Source organism: Centropristis striata, chromosome 13 (genome assembly GCF_030273125.1).
Source record: "Centropristis striata isolate RG_2023a ecotype Rhode Island chromosome 13, C.striata_1.0, whole genome shotgun sequence".
NCBI lineage: Eukaryota > Metazoa > Chordata > Actinopteri > Perciformes > Serranidae > Centropristis > Centropristis striata.
In genome coordinates this window covers 28,981,907-29,006,434 of record NC_081529.1, presented here as the reverse complement: position 1 = coordinate 29,006,434, position 24,528 = coordinate 28,981,907, and the positions used below count along the sequence as shown (strand labels likewise).

The window sequence follows — 24,528 nt, the reverse complement described above, 5'->3', positions numbered from 1 at the left end:
CACAAAATAATATAATAATATACAGTAGGAAGGGGGAAGATGGTCCTCCATAATTGATGGTTTTAGTTTGAGATTTGTGGCCATCTATAATGCATTAGAGACACGGGCTTGCACAAAATGTCAGTAAATGACCAGCAGGTATAAGGTATTCTGATACTTGCCCTCATAAGTTATTGAAAATTCTTCATAATGTGTTATTATTACTGTAATAAAGCATTATGAATATTTTTCTATAACATACTGGTGCATCTCAATGAATTTGAATATCATAGAATGTTTATTTATGTCATTAATTAAATTCAAAAAGTGGAAATAACACATTATATAGATCCATTAGACACAGAATGAAACATTTCATGTCTTCATTTTTTTAATTTATTCTAATTATAATGATTATGGCTTACATTTAATGAAGACCTAAAATTCAGTGTCTCAAATCAATTTTAATATTACAAAAGACCAATTTAAAAAGTATGTTTAATATAGAAATGTTGGCCATGTATATGCACTCAATACTTGGTTGGGGTTATTTGACTTGAACTACTGGAAATGGACTTTTCCACAAATGTATTGAGCTGCACCTGTATGCAGTGCTATAAGCAGATTATAACACATGAAATGCATAAAATAAAGTGATTTTGGTTTGCTGACACAACTCCAATACCCTTCCATACTAAGAAATGAGTCTGTGGTTATTACTTTTGTCATTTCAGTCTGAGCCGTACAAAAGAATAATTACCATGATTCCTCAAGTTCAGTACTCTCAAAGCACTAAAGTGCATTTTTAGAAAGTTTTACATTATATCCCACAAAGACGGAAGATAGAAAAAGCTAATGAAGTTCGTTAAGTTGGAGTTCCTCCCTGCAGCCAAATGTAAGATCCTGTGGTGCCGCCGCACGGAGCAGATGCATCTCATTTAGTAACCGCCAGAGCACACTACTTCCCCACCACCACCAGCCACGAGGTTACTTCATTGGGATTCCAAGTGTGAAGGAATATTTTTGGTGACTAAATGATACTGAACACAAACATTTTTGTCTTTTAAAGAGTGGCCTTTTGCATTAGCGGCGGAAGAAATCCACCTACACCATTACACAAATCCACAGAGCCAAGTTGTCAAATCAAGACGGGGATGAAAGGATGATGAACGCATTTTTCTCCTGAGAGCAGCCTGACCTTATTCTGTTCTATCTGTACACCTTAAGCTCAATTTAAGTGCTTTGAAACTGGTTCAATCCTTTGCTTTATTTTTTCTATTTTTTTTTTTTACAGGCACAGTGTTCAGGTAAAGGACTGAGTGTCACCTCGGCAAGCTAAAGGGCTCGCTCCTCTTGTCAAATCCACATGGCCCAATTTTCGAACCATTCAAAAGGTCACCGAAGTAACCCAAGACAATGAGCGCAGTGGGAGAAGCCAAGGCAGACACCAGCCACTATTATATCTGAGCGACCTCAGGTTACATCATAGCTAGAATGACTTGTTTTGCAAAGGTTATGAATATAAATGAAACCTGCAACCCGTTCCTACATTCAGATTTTCACTGACGTATTCGGGACAGAATGTGACATTACGCACTATATTGCACTAACACAGCTTCGAGCAATTACAAGCACTGGGAAGGGAGCGATTCACACCTTTCTTAAAGCAAAGCATGCCGTATGATTCACAAGAACAAAATTGTTTATACTTATTTTCCTTCCTGTGGGGTTTCAAAAGCATTTCTCGTGCACGGTTAAGAGCTGCTTAGGTCTGCTCTTCTGTTCCTTCATCATCAGCACTCTTTGGATTCAAAAGAATTGAATTGTAACGCTCCGAGGCATAACAGAAAGCACCTACACCTACAGTACCTGCTTAAATCTGCTGTGTGTGCGTGTGTTTGTCAGTGCTTATCTACTGCACCGGCACACCAACAACATCTTTTTTTTCCCCTCTGCATCTATAAAAATGTACAATTCCAGGTTGGAATCACTTTTCAGTGTTATGACACGGAGCTAAAGAAACCCGGGGCTTATCAAACATCTCGAGACATTCATTCTGAATCCTGAACTCCGCCTCTCTATCTGTGCTGAGCTCTTATTAAACATCCTATGCAGTGCAAAGGAGTTTATCTCGATGAAACCCCTTTTCTACTGCTACCTTGGTCCACTCTATTGAACCACATAATGAGCTGATTAGCATTTTGGCAGGGGGCTTTGCCCATTGATGAGATGGCACAGTGAAGACAGGAGAGAGCAGGGAGGAGAGGAAGGACAGACAAAGAGGCAGACAGAAGTGGGAGAGACAACAGCAAAGAGTACGAGGGAAAGAAGGAGGGAGAGAGAGAGCGATCAATGAAATGCGGCCGCCATCTGTGGCCGCTGCCAGACTGCTCAGACGTACTTTACTTTTTAATGAAAAGAGAGCAGATAAAAAAGAAAACTAAGTTCTTCTCATCTGTTAGAATAACACAGATGTGGCGGAGGAGGAGGAGAGGAGGAGGAGGAGGAAATGTTGATCTTGACTTCGCAACTTTTACTTGCACTTTCTCAACTGCTTCATAGCGCCTGAAAGAACCCAACTCTGCCCGCACAAATTAAACTAAACACTCCACACCACGTCTAAGCCTCTCCAAGTGGATGTCCCTGTAAAGCAAAGGGTCTTGCGGGAGTGCAGGACTCTCTCCCTCTCTGTGTGTCGTCCTCCCTCGGGGACTCTAGTTGACTTTTCTCTCACACACCCACAGCTTTGATATGATCAGTGAAAGTCAGCAGGCTGAAAATGAGAAGGGGAGATTGATTTTCCTTTTCTGTGCTAACTCACTGGACATTATGAGCCCAGAGCCTGATAAGCTGCTTCTCTGTCCACATGGGTCCAATTGATCAGTTATAGAGACTCAGCAAGAGTTTGATGTAATCTCCATGTCCTACATGCACAAAGTTTAATTTATTTTTTTTAATGCTGTGCTAGAGGCCTTGGTCTGTCTATCCCCACATCGATACATTGACAGCAGGATACTGTATCACACCACTGAACTGCATATAAAAGATAGACAACATGACAGCTCCCCAAAAGTGAAGCCAAGGCATCCCCCTGGTGGCTGGCTGCTGTACTGGTCATAAATCCCACCCCCTCCTTTTTAATGAATGGGACATGGGCCAAAAAAATCTAATTAAATGTAATTCATTCTGTCCTTTTATTTGGTTCTTATCATGCTGATGAGTGTTAATTTTTCCAATGTTAAATTATAAAATGGGGATGTAAAGCCATGATTGACAGCTGGAATGAAACTCAACCCATGGCACTTATATGAACTCTCAAATGTATGTCGCTTTGGATAATAGCATCTGCTAAATGATATTGCAGAATTGTAGCTGTGTTTAACCCACAGTTGGTCAGGTAGGTGTAAGGGCGGGACCTCAGAACCACGTCTCCACCAGCCAATCACTGCACAGACTCTGGCTATATACAGTAGTGTTCAAAATAATAGCAGTCCAATGTGACTAACAGAATTAATCCAGGTTTTTAGTATATTTTTAATTGCTACATGGCAAACAAGTTACCAGTAGGTGCAGTAGATTCTCAGAAAACCAACAAGACCCAGCCTTCATGATTTGCATGCTCTTAAGGCTGTGCAATTGGGCAATTAGTTGAAAGGAGTGGACTGCTATTATTTTGAACACTACTGTATGTATACAAATCACCCGTATCTGGATATGTCGGCTTCATTTTTGTACCTAAAGTGTGAGCTTATAATAAAATGTCATCTTACTCAGAGGACAATTCTCAGTAAATCCCTGACCTTTTGTCTGCTGTCACCATCTGGCCAAACTTCCAATTAGAACAAATTAGATATAAAAGTCCAACGGGTAGATCGCCAAGAAATGCCAAGAATATAAATATTTCCTTTCTTGCACCACCATTAGGATACAATTTCAAACTAATATATAAAATACTTAGCAAAACTGTCATTTGTGGGCCATTGATATGGATTTAGACTCATGTTTTAAGATTGAATATAGTTAGTTATCTCTGTTCCTTTCATTTTTGGACACAAGTGTGACTGCTGGTCCTATGCCCGGCGGACCGGCCTTGGCCCAGTTAAAACGTCATTACACTGATGAACAATTATTTATCTCATTTTATTTTCATAGATGAAAAAGAATAGAGATAATTAAGTAGAATAAATCTAAAAATAAAGTCAAGATCTACTCTAAATAGATAAAAAGTGATCATACATGAGCGTGAACATGTTGGACTTACCTACTGACAGTTTTGCAGTTTTTAGAGCCTTAGGTAGTGATGGTAATTAAAGTTTGTCTCAATAAAAAAAGGAAAAAAACAACTCATGCAATAAACGTTTCCTGCATTCCTGCTTCTGTTCTTCAAATTGTGTTTCATCTAACCTAGCAGAGGCCTAATTATCCAACACATGAGGCAGTCAGCAACATGTATCAACTTGCCATCTTGACTCAGATTTACCAGCTTACACAGTCAAACACCGCTCCCATCCAGAACCATTCTACATGCAAAACTGGACTGCTGCTGCACACAATGCCAGCTTTGATGCCTTGAGATGACACTTCTTACAACCGCTCCTCATGGGGTTTCCCTAACACTGTGGAACAAACTGAATGTGACACAACAGTCAGATCAATCCAGCCCTGTCATGCCACCCGTGTGTGTGACTGTACAGCCCTGAACGGATCCTGGGAGGCTAGGAGCAACATGTTCATACCCAATGATGTGCAATGAACTCATTTCATACATAAGTGTTGCTAGAATCATGATTCCAGTCCAGCCATTGATCTGATTCATAGGCAGCCGCACTTCACAGGAAAACCCACTGCAGCTCAGTCATTACCCTGCAAGCCTTGACCTGTTAGAGATTTTTCTTTCCACCCCTCCAGGCAGTCAGACTTCCAGCTTCGAGTGAAATCCTTGTGAAGGAACAGCTGTCACACTGTCACCATTTTCTGCTGCGTCACTCTTTTCTCAGCCTGACAGTAACACTGGCAACAGGACTAAACCAATAAACAACTTGTAAACAACAGCACAGTGATGGCCTACAGTGGGGGTTAATACAGAGATGGCATGTGTGCGTCTCTGTGGAGAAAGAACACCGTCAGCGATTCCCCGGTCGAGGAGGTCGTCGAGTGATGGGAAACTAAATGTGACAGATAACTAATTAAGTTATGTCTTACAGCGAGGGTTCATTCCAAATCATCACCTGAGCTGCTCTGTCGGAGGCTGCTTTGCAATGGAAATAATCACTGGATGTTGACGCCCAAAGCAAACACTGCCTCATTCCCTCAGGGAATCATGGGACTGTTTCGTTTAGACATCGAAACTATTTTAACAAGCCGCAAGTGTGAAACTGAAAAACTTTGTCTCTGATAGAAATGTTTGAGCACTTTTATCCATATGTACGGTGGCCCTGAGAGCTCACAGCAACTGCAGTTTAAGAAAGTGCATGCAAATACACAAAACACAAGCAAATTGAGAAAACATCATCAATTTGACAACGCAAGCGCTGCATTTAGAAAATGCTCTGCAAAGACCACAACACAACTCAATAACAAAAAGCACTGCAAATAGACACAACAGAAGTGTTTTCGGAGGACATTTAAAAGTGATGCACATGTGTAGCCGTCGATCGATAGCATGCTAATGTTAGCTGGCGATCGACATCGTGCTAGCGTTATCGGGCTAGCAAGACCAAGACACGGTGCCTTTGAGAGAGACCAATCAAAACATGAATCATTCATTTATTCGATTTGTTTAACTGCAATGTAATTGATACGGGCTAGCGGGCTAACGCTATATATCACGTAATAACATGAAAATATCATTATCATGAAATAATGTGATAATTTCAGGTTATAACGTGAAATAATCATTATCTTGAAATAACATGATAATATCAAGCGTGTCCAGACTTGTGCATCACTTTTAAGTGTCCTCTGAAAACACTTCTGTTGTTTTGTGGTCTATTTGCAGCGCTTTTTATTATTGTGTTGTGTTGTGGTTTTTGCAGCACGTTTTCTAAATGCTGTGCTTGTGTTGTCAAATTGATTAAGATGTTTTCTCAATTTGCTTGTGTTTTGTGTATTTGCATGTTTTCTTAACTTGCAGCGCTGTGAGCTCTCAGGGCCACCGTACATATGTGCTGTACAAGTTAAATGGCACCTAACCACCTTTACTAAATTAAGACATTTTCATGCTTTGTTTAAAAGAGACATATATCCCTAAACAAATCAATCCATCTTTACAAAAGAGCTGCAACTAACGATATCTGTTGATTATTTTCTTGATTAATCAATTAGTTGTTTGGTCTATAATATAGGAATTCATTGGTGACATATGATGACGTCCCAAAGGCCAAGATAAAGTCATCAAAATACATTTATTGACTTTCATAAAGTAGAAAAGAAACAAAAAAAATACTCACATTTAGGCAGTAGGGATCAGATAATTTTGAATTTTCTTAAAAAATTACTCAAATTGATCAACTGACTTTCAAAAATAATTAGTTAATTTAACAGCTGACGGCAAATCGAATAATGTTTGCAGTGTCCAGAACATTCCAACAGCATCATTTAAGCCTTAGTTTTATGACAACAAACCACAGAAATATCAACATAAAAACCCATAGCAATTTGTATGACAAATAATTACTCCAAAAAACGCTTTTCGTCTTATTAATAATGCAAGAACATTTTAAGAAGACATAAAATAAACTACTGAATGAAAATGAAAAATGGCAAAATGCAAAAATCTAGTCAATTATATAATTCTGTTTGAAGCTTTTATTTTGAAATGTCCCTGTTTGAGGCACATCATGCTTAGAGGATAATTGAGTCAGCTATTTTGTGGTGTTTATACAAGCTGTGCTTTTACACATTCTGTTAAAACGCTGATCAAAGCCATGTGCAGAAACACATTGGCTGAAGTAAACGCGTACTCCTCCAGTACGTCAATTAGTATCGCTTTTCTTCTTCTCTTTTCCATGTTTGTGTCTATGTGCCTGCTGTATGTGTATAGATGTGCGAAAGATTGGCGAGGGCACACAATTCATAATCAAACCTCCACTATTTGCCTTCCCACTCAGGGCACTGCGTCGCCACTTGCCTCCACCCCCATCCTTGCTGTTTTGTGAATTCTCTTTCCTTTAAGGAGAATTAAGTCATTATTTTGCACCAAGACTCATAAATCTTCAATCCAACAGTCACCCACATGCATGCAAACTCTGCTAAAAGTACAGTAGTGCTACAAACTGGCTTGAGAGGGTTTATATTTAAAATTTCCATATCAGCTGAGACAGCTAACAAGAATTAGACAGATGTGTGTGGAGTCAAAGATTACCTGGAGTTAAATCAGAACGCTAAAGTTTTTCCATTTGAACAAAAAGAAGTTTTACCAGACAGTATAAAAGATATGAACATAGTGATGTCACCCATTGGTTTTAGAGGATCATCATTTTGAATTTGGTATTTTGGCATCTGCCATCTTGGTTTTTTGGAGCCAGAAGTTACAATATACACAAAGCCGATACCTCTGGAACTGAAAAGTGAAGCCAATGCAGAAGAGCCTAAACATGGATTATTTTAAATGGCCAGCAGGCGGCCAAAAAGAAGTCAGTTTGTATAGAAGTATATGAAAAAATAAAGGTCTAAAAGTGAAGTCCACAACCACGATGTCACAGAAGCTATGTCAACTTATTTTATACTACAGTAGCCCACTCAGGGCACTGCGTCGCCACTTGCCTCCACCCCCATCCTTGCTGTTTTGTGAATTCTCTTTCCTTTAAGGAGAATTAAGTCATTATTTTGCACCAAGACTCATAAATCTTCAATCCAACAGTCACCCACATGCGTGCAAACTCTGCTTAAAGTACAGTAGTGCTACAAACTGGCTTGAGAGGGTTTATATTTAAATTTCCTTTGGTATTTTGTCCTCAGAGTAGCCCTTCACAGAGGAATGGACTTTGATGGTTATGAGAGGCCTCGTCATTCTAATTATTTAACCCAGCAAGAGACTCACCTGCATCTCCTTCTCTCCATACTTGGAGGGGTTCTTGCTGCCCTGGCTCTTCCTGCGCAGCTTCTTCAGTTCACCCTGGCACTTCTCCAGACTCTCCCCTTTGCTCTTGTGTTCCATCTGGTATTTCTTCAGGGCAGCCTACATGGGGCAGAACACAAACACAAATTTAGGACCACAAATTAAAAAAGCCTATAGGTGACAGACGGCGCGTAGAAGAGAAAAATACATAACAGCACCGCCAACCTATTTCTGAAAGTTTTCAGACCACTTCCTGCATCATAAACCTGGCCACTGGATTCAAAATCATCTTGCAGAGCCTTGAAACTCGCTTTAGAAATGTAGTTCACCTTCATCATTTGCTGACGTTACATCATTTCTGTGTGGGATTGTTGGTGTGATCAAGGAGGCTTTGACATCTAAAGGCAATCTTTTTAATCAAAAGAAACAAGCTAATTCACAAGATTCTTAACAAGATCCAGGTTTGCTTACATTTTGATTTCCAATTTTCATTTTGCAGCAACACATTCTCTGATTGTGTCTCTTAAAAAAACACCCAGTCCAAGTGATTAACCATCTTAAGCAATTTTCAAGTTGATTGAAGAAATCAGAGGAAGCCTGCATATCAAAACCTAATGAGCAATTAAAAAAAACAAAAAAAAAACAGACTGGCCCGATCCTTTTGCAGCCAGAGTTTGTTTATTTAATTCATTTAATTTGCTTATTTAATTATTTATTTATTGAGAATAACAACTTTGTTTCCGGGCTGAACATGCTCTGTTGCTATAGTAACTGTGTCTGGTGTGACAAAGCTTATGTGGTTTCTGTACGAGGGGGGAATTGGTGGAGGAGAGCTCATGAATGAGGGTTCAACACCTACATTTACATACTGCAAAACACAGAGGATGCAGGTATCCTCGAGGTATTGTTAAGCTGAAGAGAAAGCCAAAAAGAAGCTGTTGTTGTCACTGGAGGATTAACAGTACGACACGTGCAGATTTCATAGCAGAGAGTGGTGCTCATAGCTCTGCAGGTCTGAGTTGTACTGGAATCATCACCAAAATAAAAATAAAAACTGCTATAATCTTCCTTTTTATCAGTATTCACTGCTTATCATTTTTCCACATCAGGAGCTTCTCTGAAATATTGATTTGCTTAATTAATTCCACACAAAATGGGCCACAACATGCCTTTGCACTGGGGTTTTCTTTGTTACCCAATAACCATGATTCATCCTGTCATTGTAGTCTTTTTAAAAGGAAAGCAGTGCAGCCAATATGGGTTTGCTCTGCTATTCATGCAGTTAATTCCCAGAAGCCGAGGCTCCCGGCGGAAAACCCCCAGCCAGCACATAGATCATGCAGTTGAGTAATGGTCAGTGAAGACACAATTGGGCATTGTGAAAAGTTTGCTTTTAATTTGCAGGGTGAAGTCGGGTAAACAAGATAATGTCCCTACAGCATCTGCCTCATTGAGCTGGAATGTTCCTCCTAATGAACAAATCAAAAGCCTGTTGACTTTTCTTTCCACTGCCCGTACCCACAACTCTTTATCACTGGTACTACTGCAGACAGATAATTAGTGTGATTAAATCTGATTGGAAACCGAATGGACAGTAAATGAACTTTGGTACACTTAAGAATCTGAACCTTGTCTCTTATCTGCCAGAACTGCTTCTCTTCATCGGCTGATTTTTGCATTGTAGGTTTATGCCAAAACTCTGACCCTCAGAGTTGTAAAACCCAGCGTAAGCCATTATGTGAGACAAGAGATAGAGAGACGGAGACAGAGGGAGAACAAAGAGACATGCACCGCTGGGAACAGCACACACATTTCATCCTAGAAAACAGCGAGCTCTCCTGCAAGTCTTTTTGAAGTCAAAATTTGAGATTATTAATTCACAAAGTCTGGTGCAAAATGACTGCTATTATCACCGCGGCAGATCTGGAGGAAATTCATTAAAAGTAATGGATGTTAAAACCTCTGGGATATGCCACGGTAGAAATGTCTGAACTGGTTGATGCATCTGAAGTAATGTAAGAAACATGAATCATTTCCATATCAGCTGAGACAGCTAACAAGAATTAGACAGATGTGTGTGGAGTCAAAGATTACCTGGAGTTAAATCAGAACGCTAAAGTTTTTCCATTTGAACAAAAAGTAGTTTTACCAGACAGTATAAAAGATATGAACATAGTGATGTCACCCATTGGTTTTAGAGGATCATCATTTTGAATTTGGTATTTTGGCATCTGCCATCTTGGTTTTTTTGGAGCCAGAAGTTACAATATACACAAAGCCGATACCTCTGGAACTGAAAAGTGAAGCCAATGCAGAAGAGCTAAAACATGGATTATTTTAAATGGCCAGCAGGCGGCGAAAAAATAAGTCAGTTTGTATAGAAGTATATGATAAAATAAAGGCCTAAAAGTGAAGTCCACAACCACGATGTCACAGAAGCTATGTCCACTTATTTTATACTACAGTAGCTCACTAACAAGATTCACAACGTGCTAAAATGAACAGACAAGTCCTTAGATTGTCTTTTAGTACAACTGAAATAGACAATTTTATGGGACCAAAATGTTAAAATTGTGTGAAATCAAATTTAAGACCAAACACAAACAACAGCCAAACTGGGCAACACCAAGGTAGTGACGTGTCAGTCATAAAGGAGCTGAAACACACCGTACATTATCATATATTTTACTTTAGATGAGACTGTAACTTAATAAATAAACATCAGGCTGTTTTGAACTTAAAACTAGCGTATGAGTCAACACACTTATTAAAAACATTTTTACTTTAATTAATTGAGAAGTAGGGTATTTTTTTCTCATAGACTTCTATACAACTTGGCTTCTTTTTTTAAAATTTTTTTTTTTACAACCAATGGAGTTGCCTCCTAGTGGCCATTGGAAAGAATGCAGGTTTAAGTCGCTTCCGCATTGGCTTCACTTTTCAGCCCAGCAGTTACTACTTGGATTTACTGAATTGTTAAGCCAAACCAGGCCTACAAACAAGCCTTGTCTCAATATAATGTTCTTCCTAAAATTATTTTAAGAGTGTGTGAGTGAGTCAGTAGCTGAAGAAGCTCCTAACGTGGTCCTTCCAACAATACAATACAATAATGGCAACATTATCCCATCCCCCAAACAACGCGCAGCAGCACTGCTCTACACTCAGGCTGCAACCCACTCATTCTAAAGATATCACATGTAGACCAGCTCCACAGTGCTGACACACACACACATACACACTCCAGGAGGGGTTTATTATAATCAGTCCTTGATGGGCGAGTAGACGTGAAATGTTATTTCAAATCATCTTTTTAAACACACACATCCTCTAATTGTCTCAGAGACAGACTTTGATTCAGATGTTTAAACACAACTTCACCTCCACCTCCATTATTACTCCGGGTATATTAGGTCTTGACAGATTTAATGTAATATAAAGCACTAAAAATGAGCTAAATTATGGAGTGCATTTATTGGATTGAGGCTGTCCTTGGGCTTCGGTAGAGCGAGCCAATCAGATACTCACAGTCAGATAACGAGCATCCAGGTCCACCTTCTTCTCCAGCTCAGAGAGCAGCTCGTTGTGGAAGGATTTCAACTGGGGAGAAAGCACAAAAACAGAAAGCTAAATTCAATGTCTAAAGCATCCAAGCAGGATGCATGTGGATACAGTACATCAAGTTGTATATAATAGATATAATAGATGTTATCATCATTTACATAATCACTGAATAAATGTTTTATCAACAAAGTCCTGGCCTGTGAAGCCTCTCTCAGCTTGTAAATCACTGTCGCTGTCACTGATTCAGTGCTATCTGACACAATATTTAGTCACTAGATTGTAAACTGACCTGCCTGAAGAACTCCCAGATTTACCAATGTGTTCCTACATGCTCATTAACAGAATCCTCTTTCTAATAGGAACTGGATGACGTATGAAAAAAGTTTACAAAGACAAAAACGAAAGACATTTTCACTGTAATTTTAGTTAGTTTTAGTTAGTTTTGTAACCACACAATACAGTTTCAGTTAGTTATCATTATTTTAAACACTCGTTTTTACTTTTATTTCAGTTAACGAAAATAATGCTTTTTTAATTCAAGTTTTCATTATCAGTGCTATCTGACACAATATTTAGTCACTAGATTGTAAACTGACCTGCCTGAAGAACTCCCAGATCAAAATAGAGTATTCAATTACTGCCCTGCTGGCATTGATTTTCTTTATACTAACTGTTAGTGATAACATTAGTTATTTTAACCACGTGTGAGCTATATTTAGAATATTTACACTGCTTTAGTTGCTGTCAGAAAGACCTGTTTATGTGTGGGGAACTGAAGATCTCGTCAAAGCCACCAGACTCCATTGACAAAAACAGCAATTTTACCTTGCAGGACATAGGAATAGCTATTGTTCCCCAGCTGAAAGCGTAAGGTAAAGCGGAAAAATATTCTAAATGTAGCATAAACTGAAATTAATTTAGGTGGGCTTTTTTTAAGGTGACCAGCGGCCTCTGAGTGGACGCCTAGCCAATGGCGGTTCTAGACCAGTTTTACTGTGGGGGCCAAGGAGGGGCCAGTGTTTAATCAGAAGGGCACATTAAAAATCGTCAAAAATTATATTTAAGCATACAAAACCTTTATTTTAGCTAAAAGTCTCATATTTGGAAGAACTACATTGATTGAAGCAATGAGACTTACCAACATTAACAGTTATTTTTATACGACAATGACATTTCTCATTTTTGTGCACCATTACTTTTTTTTAATTTGGAAAGTGCAGAACAGTGAGAATGATCTTTATATTTAGCTTTTAATGCACAATAAGACTATTATACAATGTACACATTATAGGTTCCTTTTGTGTACAATGAGATATTGTTTGAACAAAAAATAGGTAAGAATTGTTCCGTCGGTCATCGTTATTAATTGTTCATTTTATTATTAATTTGACACAGGGGCCACAGCAGGGGCCAAAGGCTTCTTCACAGGGGCAGTGGCCCCTGGAGGCCCCTGTGTAGAACCGCCACTGCGCCTAACTGCTTAGTGCCTATACTCTGTAGCTTCTCCAAATTGGGGGCATACCAAGCTGCCATCTACTTTAGATAATACACTGACTTTAGATAAGTACTTCATACAACCTCACTTCAAATAATCCAACAGAATCCCTGAAAATTTAAAGAGAATAGTATTCGAAAGAGATCAGATTTGGAAAATGTAATCTTTTAATTGAGCTAATTCAGCTCAAAGTGGCTGAAAGTGTTTCTGCCCAGCGAGGACTGTGAATTTTGTTCCCGATTTCTTAGATTGAACTCATGCTGAGGCGCTAACAGTGGAGGATCAGTGTGAGGAATTGGAAAGATTACACATATATGATCAGTGGTTAGAGGCAGGGGACATAAAAAGGGCAGCCGTTTTAAGCTGCAGGGCATCCACATAATGAGTACTTGTGCCCTGGCATTTTTCTATACTGGACACATTAATTAACTTTATATTGACGAGCTGTGTATAACTTGTCACGCAAGCATATTACCCTGAATACCACACTGTTCAGTTAGCTTATTCCACTTCCCCAGCCACCTCCTGTAGTAGCAGCGTGTATTTATTTGAGCTCAGCATGTCTGTTCATTCAATACGCGCTCATGTTCATTTAATTATCATGTATTCCATGTACTGCCCACAGGGGCTCCAGAGCTCGGGGATAAATTGCGTCTAAACTGTTGTTGTAATATTACATTATGAGGCCTTTTACATAGCCAGAGTTTTATAGAGAGTGGTGCAGTGTTGAACCACACAGCTAAAAACCCTTTGAGCTCAGAATACCAACCATCTCCTCTAGCTGCACTTGGATCTGTCTGTGGACCTCAGCCATCTGGAACAGCACATCCCCTGCACAGAGAGAAGGAGGGAGACAGGGAACACATGAGCAACACTCAGCAGCACAAGCTTTCCTCGAGCAGAGAAACAGAGAGGAAGAGAGGTAGGAAGCTAGAGAGAGACCCCAACGTGCAAGGCTCATGCAGTAAGACAAGATACACAAACATACAGGACACGTGACTTATTACTGGGACAACGAAGAACATGATGAAAGTTTGTTTTTTGGTACAAGATAACAGAAAACAGAGAAAATGAAACAATAACAAGTGATGACAAGGATGAGAAATGGAGGAGACAAAAAGCTTAAAAATTAAATTCTGGTTCTTCAAGCGTGTAAGTGCCGATGCCTCGTGGAGATTAAACATTTTGACTTTCTTTCTTTGATTAATCTTAACGTCAGGCAATGTGATTTCTAGAACAAAAAATAAACACCTCAAAGAAAGGTTAAAGTCATCACACAAAAAGGAGTACGTAAAAAAATAACCAAAGGGAATAGATAAGGAGGGTCATGCAGCTAGTGAGAGTGTTTCGTTTTCATATACCTACAGGCTGCCTCTTCTGAATATGCAGTGCATTGTCAAGAAAAGGAACACAAAGAGCTACATTGAGCGAAGGACACATATAGACCTTGTGGAAAGACAGTGTGAGATCTGCATGTACAGAAAAATGAGACACACATATATTTCTATGACCAAAAGATCCAAAGCCCCTTTTCTTAGGTCTGTCTGACATTATACATATGGTTTATTTACTTGTTCACGCTGTTTAAACTCACAGTTTGTACTTTTTATGCCTACAAAAAATGATAGTTTGTATATAATACACATAATTGTGACCAAGAAGGCAAATCTTACTAAGACATATTGACATTTGTTGTTGGGTAGTGATCATAGTGGTTGTAATTATAACGACGGGAGCATTGAGGCGGGCAATATATCAATATTATATCGTCATTGTGAGATGAGACTAGATTTGGATATCTTTATGTTGCAAGTATTGCCTTTTCCCGGTTCTCAAGGTTGCAATTAGTGGTCGACCGATACAGGTTTTTTCAATAAAAAAAAAAGGAAACATTAACAAAATAAACATTCTTCTGCTCGATCTTCCTTTCCTTTTTTGTATGCTATAGGCCTCAATGTGGTGGCGCCTCAGATGAGTCTACATATTTGATGCGTTTTTATTTTTTCCGGTATCAGCAGCAGCTCGCCAGCGAATGGCAGATGTTGCACCGAGCCTTGCCTGCTGTTGGCTCAGTGAAATGGGCTAATTGATCGGCGAACGCACGCACATATCGGCCGATGCAAGTAAATAAACGCAAATATCTGCCCGATATATCGGCCGGCCGATGTTTTGGTCTACCTCTAGTTGCAATACAGTAGAATGATATTTTCTAAACAAACCAGACTTTTGTTTTGGGCAGTCTGTGGCCTAGAGGTTAGAGAATCAGGCTTGTAATCGGTGGGTCGTCGGTTTGAACCCCAGGACTAGCTGGGGTGCCCTTGAGCAAGGCACCCAAGCCGACCACTGCTTCCCCAGCGTAGCAATGTGCTGCCCACTGCTCCTACCATGGTGTGTGTCCACTGGTGTGTAAAAGGATGGGTTAAATGCAAAGGTTGAATTACCATGCTGTGGGACAACTAAGGGAATATCTTTATAACTTTCTGGCTGGTCTATTCTTGCCTTAACTTATTTAGTCATTAAATTCACACTACTGATGATTGTATACCAAGGTTATAATAGTTTTGGATCGTTTATTAGTCTTTTGATAATTTTTGTTTTCATATTCAGCTAGTTTTAGTTAGTTTTTAGAGTTAGTTTGCTTGTTTTAGTTTAGTTTGTATTAGTCTTAGTGTTAGTTTTAGTTTTTTGTAATGGGCTATGTGTTGGGTGTGAGATTCAAAGAGGTCATAGTCACTCATAGTCAACCATACAATATGGTTACAATATTGATTTTCTTTGGAGCCGAACCCTAACCCTGCTGGAGCGAATGAGGGAGTCAGGCCTCTGCCTGCATTTTATCTTTTTTCCTCTTGCTTGATGTTTCAGGATGTCAAGCTTTTGTGCACAAAGCTTTGAAATGCAAATATAGTGAAGGGCAACGCCAGCAGATAAAGCTTGTTCTAAAAACGGGAGTGAATCTTGAGCCAGGGAGGTGCCAAGCTAAATGTTGTGTTTACAAACAGTAAGCGACAATTCCTGCATAGTACGCCTTTAAAACTGCGTTAAATAAAACAGCTTTATTTTGTAAGATATCATACTAACCGGTGTGCATAAGTCTTCAAAAGAGCTCTTATGAACTGTTGAATTTGTTGAGCAGGGAAAATCAGATTTCAGCTCATATTACGGTTTATATTAATAATTCTGGAAGCATGCTTCCATAAAAATTAAGATTGCCGCATATTGATTTTAGTGAGAAGTGAGCAGAGATGAGTTTAATAGCTGGCCAGTGATGAAAATATCAATAATGTTTTGACTGGTCATGTCTAGATATGATTCATGAAAGTCTTAATAGCATGTATTAGCAAAGCAAGGGCATTTCAAATCGCAATCTATAAACATCTGTCAAATTTGGGCAAAAGTGGAGCACTATCGAAGACAAGATTTAGCTGTCTTAAAGTAATATTTATCTGTCAGACTGCTGGAATGAATACTGTGTACAGAATCTTGGACATTCGTGGCTGAGTAGGAGCTGAAGTGCAACACTTGGAGCATGTCAGCTTTTTCAATCTCACACTCCCTGCTGTGTCCTCTTTTGAAAAGCGGACCTGTAAGAGTACATCTCCACCTATTTTAAAATGCTTAAATCAGAACTTTTGATGAAGCGGTTACAGTTCAAACTTTGGTCTTCACCGAAGGGCTTTGGAGTGGTCTCCTTCTCAACAGACAGCACATACAATGCAAATACAGACAGACAGTGAAGCAGATTGGACATTATATGAGGGACAAAAAATACAATATATAGTTAATATGCTGCAAAACATTCATTAAAAGCTGGAAAGTTTAATCTTATTTTCATAAGAATTCCTGAAGAGCCACATGAGCTCAACATTCTGCACAATCATGGACTTTATAAAGCAGTGGCTGATATAAATAATGACCTACTAATTAGTCAAATTCTATTCAAATCATTTTCTTGACCTCTTCATCGATAAAAACATGCAAGTGGGAGAAAAACATAGTGTTTTGAAGATTCTTCTGCTTTTTGCCGTTTATTGCATGCTAAACTCAGAGCAACCACTGACCCTACAACTCCTGTATACCCAAGATAGCCAGGCCCTTTGCCCATGGTGCAACCTGCTGATCTTGTGCCTCACAGGAGCAGAGAAGCAGGCCAAAGCATCCCGTCAGTTCCCAGCAGGCCTGCTAAGCAGCTTACAGATACTCATCCCTGATCACAGCCCTTCAGGCTTAGAAACCCTGGCATTCTGTTGGCGGCTTCAACTAGCTGGATCAATTAACAAATGAGCAGCCATCTCTGTGCCGCAGACACACACACACACAAACACACACGCAGACTCACGCACATCAAGTAAACTGGCAGGATGAGGTGTTTGCAAGAAGCCAGAAAGGTAAAGAATGAATGAATCTGCAAGACATCTCATCTTGTCATCTGCAGTTTCATTACTGCACAATGTATGATGCCACAGCATAGAAATGGAAAAAAAAAATTCACACTTATGCAAACAGTTCCCATGGCAACTTCGATATCATATCACACAACAACACAGAAAATTGGACTGCAACCTTCAGGGGCAGTTAACAGCAGATAATTCAATCTAGAATCAATAAAGAGGCATAATGTGGAGGGTTTGAATGTGTTTTGTGCGACATTATTGTTTTGTGCAGAAATTATCTGGCAGGCGTGACACAACCTGGTAGACCGAGCTGCCAGAGTGACGAGGATATCCGCATAGCAGCGAGGAGCGACGCGACAGACAGGTCGATGGATAGCCACAGTGACAAATTCATGAACACGCACAGCAGGAACGTTTCGACACAACAACACAAATACACTCTCAAATACTTGTCATTACTGTATCAATAATTCCAAGCTCGCTTCCACCCTGCCTTTGTCCCTGGCTAAGAGGAAACAATAGCTCCTTTGTGGGGAGGTGAGCTCATGTTGATGTGAACCTGCAGCTCAGAGACAAGCAGTCACATGCCTGCCAGCTTAAGGGGAGACAGCAAAGGTGAACAGGTTATTTTTTTTTACTTTTATATATCACCATAAAACTTCCCCAGTGTGTAATTTACATGAAAATAATATTTCTTTACAAAACAAGTTTTCTGAAATTTTATGTTTAGATATGCAAATCAGGTGGGGATTAATTACATATGCACTAATTTTCATATATTTCCAGGACATGAATCTGAACATTGGTTACAGCAAATTTCCATAGTAATATTTTATTTGGTCGATATATTAGATTATATTAGAGTTTTTTAAAGAAGAAAATTGGGATATTCCCTTTCATCATTTTCACAAATGAGAAAATACTGTCAAAAGCCAATAAAGCCATTTTCAACACGTTTTTAGGAATAATATGTTACATAAATCAGGATATGAATATAGTTAGACATAAAACTGGAAAGTCTGGTGTCTGTAAGTGACGCTGAAGTTGAGATTTATGGCTCAGAGCGTGAGAAAAAAGTCAATTTGAGAAATGGCTTTTAAAGGTTTCATACATTCTTAATGTAAATTACTAGTTGGAGACAAAATATTGAATCCAATTCATAGCAGTATTAATGTAGAACACGTAAAACACATAGTATTGTGCAGGAGAGTCTGAGCTTTCTAATGCTGCCTGTGATGACGAGGTTTTGACTTCGCTCGCTGTACTACATGTTGCAATAGAATGCAAACTTTTAGTGAATTAAGGATAAAACTACAAAATATAGTAAAATACACACCTAACTGTTTGCTTTGGATTCATTCTTTCCACAAATCCTTCCACTAAAAAGACACCTCAAAATTAGCCGGTGCATTAAAAAATGATGTTTCTGCCTGTAGTGTCTCGCCTTAAACCCACTGAGTCAGAGACGGAAGCATGGACACATGGACTCGGGTGCATGTGAACAGACTGTCCCCTGAAGTATGACATCAGCTTGTGTAGATGTATTGACTGCTTGTGTAACAGAAGTGATGATACGCCCACACAGGTAGAGAAAAAGAAAGGAAAAAAAAGCAGAATAACAGAATGTGGGCTACGAAGCAGAAAAAATAAAAAATAAAAAGTTTGCAACAGAGAGAACAAGAGAGACAGAGAGGGAGGGAGGGAGAGAATGGAGGTGGATGGAGAGAAACTGAATCACTGGTGAAGGTCAAGTCGGATTCACTACGGGTTGTCATGGAAGCAGGATAATGCTAGGGTCGTTGCCATGGGAGAAGTTGCAAGATGAGGGGCAGCGGCTGCAAAGTGCTGTGTTACAAAACACTGTTGGAAATTCTCCACCCTTACTATCAGCTGTCATTACATCAGCATGTATACTGTACTTCCCTGGGGAGGAAAGTGGAGTGATCCCACCTGCAGCGTGTGTACAGTATGTGTGTGTGTGTATAGTGATGTTAGTACCTGCCTACATTGCAAGCCAAGTCACAGGGGAAACAAACAAGTGGCAAGCATAATGGGGCAGCAGGGTAACGTGCCAGACGTGGATAATAGCTGCGAGTCTGGGTGGCCATGTGGGTGTGTGTTTGTATACACGTGTGTGAGTACACTCCCTGTGAAACCACATTTAAACACATTTAAGCTAGGAGTGAGGGCAGATTGTGCTTACAGCTCATCCGTCCAATGCTTTGTAGTTTTATGATAAACTCTGTTTGAACTGTTCATTCACAAAGGCTCCTGCAGGAGAAAACTATCGACATACAGCACATTTGACGTGCTGCTAAAATCGGAAGCACCGCCATCACAGCTGTTCAACCCACTAGCCCAATATAAGTTTGTCCAGCAATGGTGTCATGCATTTAGGTCATAATGAAGGCTTAACAGCAGACATGTAACACTGTCATAGAGAAGTGGGCCAGAGCGCTGTTTGCAAGTAATCTTTGCATTTATTCTAAGAAGGTCTCAGGTAGGCTGCCGTGCATTGTCTGCTGGATAAGACTTTATGTGGCAAATCCAAACCATCTGGTATCAGCGAGCCAAAATCCTGGCCTCGTTTTAAGCTGCTGTTCCACCAGCCTCAACCACCACACAACACGTTTTATAACAGTAAAAAGCCAAGGCATAACAGTGCAGTTTTCAGTCTGGACTCTTAGATAAAGAGTATTTCTGTAGTGGCTGTAACATTTTTACATCTCACCATTTTAACAAAGATAAGAGTCATTTCAATGCTAGTTTATTTTGAGCTCTACAGCAACATATGCCATGAGTCTTGAGTTACATCATCGCTGTAAAAGCTTCATGGGAGTTGTAGTTTTTGAATGTGAAGAAGATTATGAAGGGTTTACAATAGGTAGTACTTTACAATACGTTACATTAACCACAACTAAGTGAGCCTCATACATGAAGCAATATACAAACACATTTCCTCTTATTTTGTTTGTATCAATATCTTCATAAAAGGTATTTAGCGCTCATTGATTTCTGGAATTTACCAATATTTTCATTTTGGCTCTTCTTTTAGGTATGAGAACATTTTGAGTGGTCACTATTACCAGGATAAAAAAAAAAAAAAAAAAAAAATCTTGATTAAATTCTTGATTGTTTAAAAATTGTCCAAATTAAGAAAACATCAGTTTGAAATCTAAAGGGACACAAAATAAATAAATACAAAATAAATAATACAAATAAAATAAATATTATTTGACAAGATATTAGATTATAGAAGATATGTAAATATAAAATAATATTTTAGTTTAAAAATTGTCCAAATCAAGTACACATGAATTTGAATCAAGAAAACATCAATTTGAAATCTAAAGGGACACACAAAAAAAAAAAAAATAATAATAATAAATAATAAAATGTAAAAAATATTATTCGATAAGATATTAGATTATAGATTATAATATGTAAATATAAAATAATAATTTTTTAGTTAAAAAATTGTCCAAATCAAGACAACATCAGTTTGAATCAAGAAAACATCAGTTTGAAATCTAAAGGGACACGAAAAAAAATAAAATAATAATAAATAAATAAATAATAAAATGTAAAAAATATTATTCGATAAGATATTAGATTATAGATTATAATATGTAAATATAATCTAATATTTTTTTTCAGTTTACATTTTTTTATTTTATTGTAATGCCAGTACTACTGCACTGGAAAATCACATGTTCACTTTGTTTAAATGTATTTACCAGTGGGCCAATTTCATTACTACCAAAGTTCTTCTTTTTTTGTGGCATATCTCCTGAGTTTTTGCACATGGTACAACGCCTGCCCTCACATAGTGTTCAGGGAGTGTGACCAATGCTAATAAACTATTATGATTAAGTGTGATTCATCATTCAGCACACACCATTGGGCTGAAGCAACATCAAGCGAACATTAAACTAACATTCCACCACGTGTCAGCTCTCCAATCCATGAATTCCTGCTCCCTCGTTATGCATAAATCATTTTGCTCTGCATAGCTGATATGTCTTGGCCTGCTGCATGTTACCTTCTACAGTCATGAACTGTATCTGGTCATACAAGGCTAGTGGTAACCATCTCATAAAAAAATAGCTTCATGACTTGTGGTCATAAAATACAAACTTAAATATGCTTCAGATTTCTTTTAAGTTATTACAATGGGAAAACTGAAAAAGCAATCAAGTATGTCCCCTGAGCCCGACTTTGATTACTGCAGTACAAAACCTAGATAACTTATCTTATTTTACTTGTTGCTGAAGGGAATAGATGATGAATTAAAAGCAAGATATGACAAACTTGGGAGAAACATCGAGGGACAAAGGACGGAGACAAAAAGTAAAATAATAGTTAGACCAAGAAGTGCAAAAAGATGGCAGTTTAAGAGAGTTACTCTGACATACACATTATGGTGTGTGTGAGTCCTTTTAGAAGATCTGGGGTGTTTTTGTCTCTCTGCTATGCGACAGAGTCCTCTAAGAACCAAAATATAAAGTTCAAAGTAAAGAAAGCTCCATGATGAAAGAGAAACAAATTTTGTTGCAGGGCAAATTAGGCAGACAGAGACAGAGATAGTGGAGCAAAAAGTGTAGTGAGGGGAAAAAATCCCTGGAGAATGCAGTAATAACAAGTGATACCTCAAGTAACAGAAGAAACTGACGTGAACTCGTAAAGCATTTTAAGCCTTAATGATGGCGCCGTTCTCTCCAAAGCTGTGCAGCAGAGCCCTTCGCACTCGAGTGGAGGCAAAAGAAAAACAGCGTGGCAGTCATGCATCTACCTGTTGAGGTATGGAGATTCAAGGAGGGGCACACTGTGTTTGTGTAATTTGATCCAGCCGGTTAAACGCCCATAGTAACCGGGGTCAATAAGGGTCTCCAAACACAGAGTCTATTAAAGTCCGACTATGCACTTTTGAGGGGAAACGGTCAATGATAGGCATGCAACTATTATTGATTTCAATCTGATATTAGCAGTGGTGGAAGAAGAATTTAAATCCTTAAGTGCCAATACAGTAATGTAAAAATATTCCATTACAAAAGTAACAGTCCTGCATGAAAAATCTTACTTAAGTTCATAGGTATTTGCAGCAAAATATACTGGCCTAAAAAGCCTAATTGCAGTAACTACGCAAAGGGTAAAACTGAGAAAAACTGCTTTAATGTTTTTTAACTGGCCAGCCAAACAGGGTTATTGTAGCTAAGTGATATGACACCTATTCCTACATTTACTTAAAATGTAATTTTTATGCTGAAAAATCATGACAAATATTTCACCTTTGACCCCAAAAATTAAGTTACTGCACTCTGTTTGTGCATTACTGTTTTGCTTTTACAGCAAAACCAGAGTGCAGTAACTACAATGTTGTTGTCTTCTTTCAGTTTTTATATTTTGTTTTCAGTGAATAAATATTTTCAAATTGATTTTGATACAAGTGTATTTAAAAGTCTTTATTTTAGACTTAATATTACAAAGGAATGTTATATTTTGGTCTTAATATAATTTTATCTTGCTTTTTTTCTGGATTTTGTAGTTACAGAAAGTTTTGTATCATTATTCCTCTGAATTAAAGCAAAACTGAAATATAAAACTTGGTCACAATATAAAACAGACATCAAGGAGTTCATTTTTAGTTAAAACTTAATTTCAACCAAAAATGTAGTTACTGCAGTTAGGCTTTGTAGGGCAGTATAGTTAAAGCAAGTCCTGGCATTAGCTCCTTAAGCATCATTTTAAGCATCACTCTTTAAGACATTTTTTACTTTATATATAGTTTTAGGTACAGAGACACCAGATATATGTCAGCTCATGAGATGATTAATGGGAGAGGGAAAAAACTAAGTTTTAAGTTCAGGGACTCGTTCTCTTGTCTTCGATTTTTCTTGACATATTAGATCATTTGAACGTTTATTGAAATGCAACCATGTGAACAGTTTGCAGGGAAAATCAATATTTGGTGGAGCTTTTAGACATCTGAAATGTAGACTCTGACTATACTGCTTTTTCTAAGATATCAGAACCCAAAATGATTGGAAACCACTGGCTTAGTCTTTCACAAAGTGTTGTATTTTAAAAGCTTGCTATATCATCTATTATGTCAAATCTTCATCACAAAAATAACTCCAAACTAAAGCTGTCAAAGACATGTAGTGAAGCGTAGTGCAGTATTTTCCTCTGTAGCTCAGTTGAAAGTAAAATGGAAAATGGACTAAAATGGAAACACTCAAAGAACAAGCACCACAAAATCATACTCAAGTACAGTACTTGAGTAAATGTACTTTAGTTACTTTCCACCATTGGAGTTTAGATCTACACACAAAAGTTACTCGAGAGCAAACACAGCACGCATGATGCCAGATATTATAAAATCATGACGTTTCTATACTTCAAAAATACTCCAGGGGCTCTTACATAATCATGACAGACAACATCTAAAACCCACACACCTACACAATGCAGATTCTCACACATCACAATATTAACTCTGGTTGATCATATTACACTGAAAAAAAACCCCTGTAGATTTTACAGTGAAAAACTGCTAAAACATGACAGTAAAAGACCGTAAAATGATAAATGGGCTAATTCAGTTTCAGTAACAATGAAACACTGTAAATGTATATATCAGCCAAAACAGTATTTTTTTTTTTTTCATTATTCCACTGTAAAATACACTGGCACCGTGTTTGTAACAAAAGTATTCTGTTATGTATACAAGCATCACTGTAATTTTTGCATTTATCTTTCGTAAAAAATACTTTCTCACTGTACTAAACACCATATCTCTAACAAAAATATACTGTAATATTTAATGGTAAAATCTTTGATTTAAGCTTCATTTATAAAGTATTTTCTTGTCAATTATATAGCAAAACTTTTATTTAACTTTTTATTTATACTTCAATGCAATCTACAACGTGAAATCAACCGTGCCAATATCTTTTTAACGTAATATTAAAAAAAGTTCTACTGTATTTATTACAGTAAAGTTCTGCCAACCACAGCTGCCGTTTTTTTTACTGTAAAAA

The 24,528-nt window shown here is 38.2% G+C and overlaps 1 protein-coding gene across 6 annotated transcripts in view; it reads right to left on the bottom strand.

Annotated features, from left to right (window-relative positions):
- Positions 1–24,528, bottom strand: part of baiap2a (BAR/IMD domain containing adaptor protein 2a) — a 71,635-nt gene that overhangs the window by 17,994 nt on the left and 29,113 nt on the right. For all 6 annotated transcript variants that reach the window (XR_009395423.1, XM_059347412.1, XM_059347413.1 and 3 more), the window contains exons 4-6: positions 13,864–13,925; positions 11,564–11,635; positions 8,021–8,158 (exon numbers count right to left, since the gene is read on the bottom strand). Coding sequence is in view for 5 of the 6 variants with exons in the window: in XM_059347412.1 (XP_059203395.1) it covers positions 8,021–8,158; positions 11,564–11,635; positions 13,864–13,925 (272 nt within the window). In the remaining variant the exon portion in view is untranslated. The remainder of the gene's footprint in view (positions 1–8,020; positions 8,159–11,563; positions 11,636–13,863; positions 13,926–24,528) is intronic.